This window comes from Zingiber officinale, chromosome 7A (assembly GCF_018446385.1).
Source record: "Zingiber officinale cultivar Zhangliang chromosome 7A, Zo_v1.1, whole genome shotgun sequence".
NCBI classification, from domain to species: Eukaryota; Viridiplantae; Streptophyta; class Magnoliopsida; order Zingiberales; family Zingiberaceae; genus Zingiber; species Zingiber officinale.
In genome coordinates, this window is record NC_055998.1 from 12,754,161 (window position 1) to 12,760,200 (window position 6,040).

Sequence of the window (6,040 nt, forward strand, 5' to 3'; positions counted from 1 at the left end):
TTAGCCATGACGTTTGGAGAATTTAATGAAAGATCTTTACGTGCAAGCCTTTGATGATTCCAGATTAATTAATAAATCCATTTTGTTAAGTGATTTGGACCAACAATAAATCGTTCAAATCAAGAGTTTTCAAATTGGATTTTTCACGTTATTAAATAATTGCCGATTGGACGAACTTCCACGGCGCCGGTCGAAGTCGACACGTGCCGAGTTCTCCTTTGGCACCGGACGGTACGAATCTCGATGCAGAGGCTCTGAATTAGACGACCCGACCTGGCTTTCTCACGGAGATCGCGAATTTAATTTTTAATAAGAGAAAAAGAGGAGACTCTGGTTTCTGGGATCTATTGAGGTCGGTCAACGCCACACGAGATCTGTTCCGAGATTTCAAAGGCCGAATTCGCTTTTAAGTCAACGACCTACTCTTCACAATTCACCATTCTTTTCTCAAGAACTCAACAATTCTTCTTCCCTCCTGTCATCTCGCTCAATCTGACTCTTGGCTCGTAGCCTGGTTTGATGGGAAACAGGCTCGCTAGGCTAGCAATCTGCTGCTCCGGCGGCGGCGGCCCACCCGCCGGCCGCCGCCACAAGGGTGCCACCGTCACTTGGGATCCGTGCGACGAGGGGCTCGGCCACTCCTTCTGTTACGTGCGTCCCGACGCCGTCCCAGGCGGCTCTGGCCTCTGCTCTGTGGCGGGGGCGGCCGCCGCGGTCGCCTCCTCCAAGGTTTACAGCTCCGAGGAGACCACCATGTTCCGGTCCATCTCTGGCGCAGCGGTGAGCGCCAACGCCTCGACCCCACTCTCGACTGCCCTCCTCAGCGCTGCGCCCACCGCGGCGTCCGCCTTCGAGAGCTCCACCTCCTTCTCCTCCGTCGCGCTGCAGCCCGTTCCGCGTTTATCTGGACCGCTCTCGGGCCCTCTTTCCATTGCTGACAGCGGGTTTATGTCTGGTCCAATCGAGAGGGGATTCTTGTCCGGCCCCCTCGATCCCCGCTTCGCCGTCTTCTCCGGTCCCATAGAGAAGCCTTTCCCCGTCTCCAGTGACCTCCGGCGTAGCGTCTCCCATAGCCTCTCGAGGCCCTCCCGCCACGCTACCGCGGCGCGCTCCCTCTTGCGCGAGCTCACCAAGGTGATCTCCAAAACCATCTCCAACCCGGCACATGGCCAGGGATTCCTCGTCGCGGCCGTCAAGGGGCGCAAAGATTCCACTTTGCTGGGCGGCGGATCGAAGAGTACAACCCTCGACACGGCAGCGCAGTGGTCCGACATGCCTGATTCTGTCGACGGCAACATCCAATGGGCGCAGGGGAAGGCAGGGGAGGATCGCGTGCACGTGGTCGTATCGGAGGAGCACGGATGGGTCTTCGTGGGCATCTACGACGGCTTCAACGGCCCCGACGCCACCGATTTCCTGCTCTCCAACCTCTACGCCACCATCCACCGCGAGCTCAAGGGATTGCTCTGGGACGAAAAAGGCGAAACCTTTCCCAGCGAGGAGCCTCTTATCGGCCAAATCCCGCTTCCTCTCCCCGCCGGTTCATCAAATTCCACATCCACAGTACAGAACGCCGCCTACCAGAGCCGCCGCCGATGTAAGCGCGAGTTCGATGTGGACTGCTCCGATCTCGAACGGAGGCCGAAAGAACAACTGTACTCAGCGAACCACTCTCAAGTGCTGGAGGCGCTCCGCCGGGCACTGGAGAAAACAGAGGATTCCTTCTTGGGCATCGCCGACAAGATGGTGGCCGACAACCCCGAACTGGCGCTCATGGGCTCCTGCGTCCTGGTCATGCTCATGAAGGACGACGATGTCTACCTCATGAACGTCGGAGACAGCCGCGCTGTCTTGGCGCACAAGACATGGCACGAGCACGGGAGGATTAATGAACTCCACAAGAATTCGACTGCCTTGCAGCTTACTTCCGATCATAGCACCTCGATCGAAGAGGCACTTATCTAACAAATTTAATGTTTCAGTGAATTTCCTACTTTGCTTATGTGATCGAATCTTTAATCAATTTAATTTGTTGCTCAGGAGGTTCAAAGAATTAGGAAAGAGCACCCTGATGATGCTTCTGCGATCTCTAACGGTCGCGTGAAGCGAACGTTGAAGGTAACGAGAGCCTTCGGAGCAGGTTTTCTGAAGCAAGTAAGTTGCTTTCGACTTTTGATCGAATCTTTGCATATTGGTATTCGAATACTGCCAGTTGAAATAAAAAAGACAGATCTTTCGTAGTTCTTCATTAATGAATGAATCGTTGACATCTCAACTTGCAGCCTAAATGGAACAATGCTCTTTTAGAAATGTTCAGAATCGAATATGTCGGTAACTCACCCTACATAACCTGCAACCCCTTCCTCCACCACCACAAGCTCAGCCCAAAAGATAGATTTTTGATACTCTCCTCCGACGGGCTTTACCAATACTTCACCAATGAAGACGCTGTGGCTCAAGTCGAAACGTTCATTGCCACAACCCCCGGAGGCGATCCTGCCCTACACCTTGTTGAAGAAGCCCTCTTTCGTGCAGCTAAGAAAGCTGGTAACTTCTGAAGATGCAATTCATGCATCAACACACAACATCTTGTTTAATTGTATATCATTGTTTCTTTGTTAGGCATGGGCTTTCATGAATTGTTTGAGATCGAGCAAGGCGATAGACGTCGGTACCACGATGATATCTCCATCATTATCATCTCCTTGGAAGGGCAAATTTGGCGATCGTGCATGTAAATAGTAGGAAGAAGTGAAGAGAGGTTTACACAAAAAGAAGAGGGAAATAAGTAGAATTTAGTTTTAAGGAGGCTCATTGATCCATCTGCGACGAGGAACTTTGGCATCTCCAAATGCATGTTAATAATACAGTTAAAAGATTCTTTAGTGTACTTAATGTGAAAATATTGATTAAAAAAAAAATAATGTGAAAATATGCGAGGACACAAGTACCATGCAAAATGTAATTTATCGAAAACTTATATTATACAAATATTCAAAATTAGAGGTGCATGTATCAACCACCACACACAAACAACATACATACAAGAGTTTTGCTAAACCAGAGATTTAATCTTTCTAGTTCTACATTTTACAATGACCTCGGTCGTGCTAAAATCGAGGAGAGCTGCATCCAAGGTTTGGTATAGGGTTCGCTTCTTTTAAATTATGATGATGCATCATCGTTGGCTACTGAGTCATCAGAAGCAAACTCACACTTTCCTGTTCCAAGCGACTAAAAGGATGGTCTTCTTTCAGGTGCTCGATCACTTCTTTCTCAAACATCAACACCTCGTTACCCTCCTCTGTTTCATCTCCGTTCTTGAGCTCTACATCAGCTATAAGGCGTTTATTTTCGATATCCAACGCTGGATTCATCTCCTCCTCCCTCTGTGCATTGCCTTCGTAGGTGGAATTAATTCTGTCAAATGTGGAGGAGGTTTCTTGGTTGGCTTGGATAGAGAAGGAGCTCAGATTGAAGCTGCCGAAACCCTGGATTCCGCGCGATATTTGTCGAGCACGGGCGCGTTCTTGTTTGAGGAGAGGACCTTTCTCCAGGAGCTTGAGGACTCTCTCTGTTTTGTTCTTTACAGAGAGGCCCCAGTTGAAGCTGAAATGAGCTAAAAATGATCAGAATTTGAGCTTGACAAGTGAATTATGGATTGTTCTTACCCTTTCTCATCTACATATTGAAATTTGCTCATCTCCTCCATGGTCTCTCTATCCTGCTGGAACTCTTCTGAAGCACTCTCAGGACCATGGGTCAACAGATGCTCTAGAACGATCACAGCCTTGTAAGCCTCTCTCCATTTCCTTCTCTCAAACTTGGTCAATCTTGAAATCACAACAAAAACAAAAACAAAAACAAAAACAAAAATGGCCAAATATTTTTCTTAAAAGGAAATCGAGAAATATATATATATAATTATGAGTTTTAAATGGAAAAAAATCTCTAAGGAACCTTCTGTGCAACACATCCACGATTCTCCAGTAGTCATCGACCTCAAATGCCGCCCTTGAAATCCGGTTCATGGTCATCGCATCGGAAGCCCAAGGACCCCCGTTTGTTGCCTCTTCAGTGAGCCTAATCATCGGAACGAGTTAGTTAATGCAAGTTTAGGAACAGATTTACAAAAAAAACACAACTCTAAGAACACAAACAGATTTCATTTTTGTAGTTTCCAGATCAAATTCAAAAGATAAATGGTTGGAAAAGATCTCACAATTGAGCCGGGGTGACATCTGTGAGAGCCAACCGAGCTGACCGGATCTTTTCCTTGAGGAAGGAGGAGGCCTGCTTCCTGAGCTCGTCAAAGAACGGAGAGGCCATGGCTATGCCAGGGTAAGCCTTCATAAATCATAATAAGCTTTGTGCATGGCTTAACAATATTATGTATAGATTGGCATTAGAAGAGTAAGAAAAGGTGGGAAGAAATCTTATTAAATGGGGTTGGAATTCTTCAGGGCGTAAGCAATGGATGGCATGCAACTGCTCCACTGATGGCAGTGCTTAGGAAACCTGCTTATCTGTCTTGATTTTGTTAGCAGATAGTTGAGGAGTGGGGAACTCACATTATTTCTCTATAAAATAAAATTCTAAGCTTGTTCTACTATTGTTATTTAAATTGGATGATTTTAACTTATTTAGGAAAATTTGATATTTATTTTTTTCCTTTCTATACATGATTATGTTACTCAATTTGTCGTCGAGAGGACTAAGTCCTCTCTACAGTTAGAGACTTTAAATTTTTTTCCTTTGACATCTCCCTCCTTGTTACAAATTAAATCAAGGAATGATGTAAGTTACAAATTAAATTAAGGAATGATGTAATTAAGTTGTCCCTTCAATTTTCTTCGGTGTCATTGGGTTAATCTTGATTAATGTGTATATCAAAAATTTAATATATCAAAAAATTGATAAATCATCCTTACCAAATTTTCAACATACTGAAGTGTTGATATTTTGTCCCTGCCTAAATGTTCCTTGTGATTCCAAAATTTAGTATACCGAAAATTAATATATCTAAAATTTAATATTATCTAAAATTCGATATATAGAATTTTTGGTATATTAAATTTTTTGTATATCGAAAATTTGGTATATCTAAAATTATAAAATTTTAGATATACCAAACTTTCGATTTGCTAAACTTTCGGTATAGTGAATTTTTAGATATATCAAATTTTAGATATATCAAATTTTTGAACTTCTTGGATATTAATGGTTGATCATTGATGGCCGACGATTATCATTAATCCTTGGGCATTGAATGGTCATAACTCGGCGTTGATGAGGGATGGTGCTCTTATATAAAGAGAGGTCATGGTCTTGAGCAGAGATACACACAAAAGTTGAAGCTCTCAACCTACGTTTCCCCTCCTCCTCTATTGTGTATTTCTTGCTTGACAGTATACCTATGATAGTAATCGGGTACCTCTCAGTTCGCTGTGACCATGAGCGTTTGGTGGGAATTATGATTAGACGTTGTATCCTGAAAAATAGACGATCCAAAAAAACGTCGAAGCACAGTTAAAGGTGGAGCAAATCTATTTCAAAGAAACTGTATCCATCATAGGCCTCAGTCCACTCTGCCGCTCGACCACTCTATCCACTTGACCGCTCATTCATTCTACCGCTCGTCCGCTCTACCTCTCGCCCATTCTACTGCTTGGCTACTCTGCCTGCTCGACTATTCTGCCCACTCGATCTCTCTGTCCGCTCGGTTGCTCTGCTCTTTAGCTGTTCTGTCTGCTCGGTCGCTCTGTTAGCTCGGCCGCTCTAGCTTGCTCGGCTGCTTTGTCTGCTCTGTCGCTCGATCGCTCTGTCGCTCAGCACTTGATAGAAATCAACCCCGTTGATAGCCTAAGATTATCTGCTCAGGTCATCTCGAGAGATAAATTAAATTTAATTTAGTATAATTTCAATTCAACTAATTTTTTTAAAATATCTGACAAATTGTCCGATGAAATATACTTGTTGCATCCTTCTCAATTACTTATACATTTAAAAATTAGAGTTCTTGTGATTTAATGTCTCATTT

The 6,040-nt window shown here is 44.7% G+C and overlaps 2 protein-coding genes across 2 annotated transcripts; one reads left to right on the forward strand and one right to left on the reverse strand.

The window, feature by feature from the left end:
- Positions 1-337: 337 nt before the first annotated feature.
- LOC122000985 (probable protein phosphatase 2C 4) lies at positions 338-2,931 on the forward strand. Its single transcript, XM_042555510.1, has 4 exons — positions 338-1,953; positions 2,041-2,154; positions 2,283-2,547; positions 2,623-2,931. The coding sequence occupies exons 1-4, from the start codon at positions 520-522 to the stop codon at positions 2,736-2,738; spliced, it is 1,929 nt and encodes a 642-aa protein (XP_042411444.1). The 5' UTR covers positions 338-519; the 3' UTR covers positions 2,739-2,931.
- An 88-nt stretch (positions 2,932-3,019) lies between these two features.
- On the reverse strand, positions 3,020-4,408 carry LOC122000986 (ENTH domain-containing protein C794.11c-like). The gene is made up of 4 exons (XM_042555511.1): positions 4,223-4,408; positions 3,961-4,083; positions 3,672-3,833; positions 3,020-3,609 (listed from the first exon to the last, which is right to left on the reverse strand). Exons 1-4 carry the CDS (start codon positions 4,351-4,353, stop codon positions 3,189-3,191), a joined length of 837 nt encoding a protein of 278 aa, XP_042411445.1. The 5' UTR covers positions 4,354-4,408; the 3' UTR covers positions 3,020-3,188.
- Between the last annotated feature and the right edge of the window lie 1,632 nt (positions 4,409-6,040).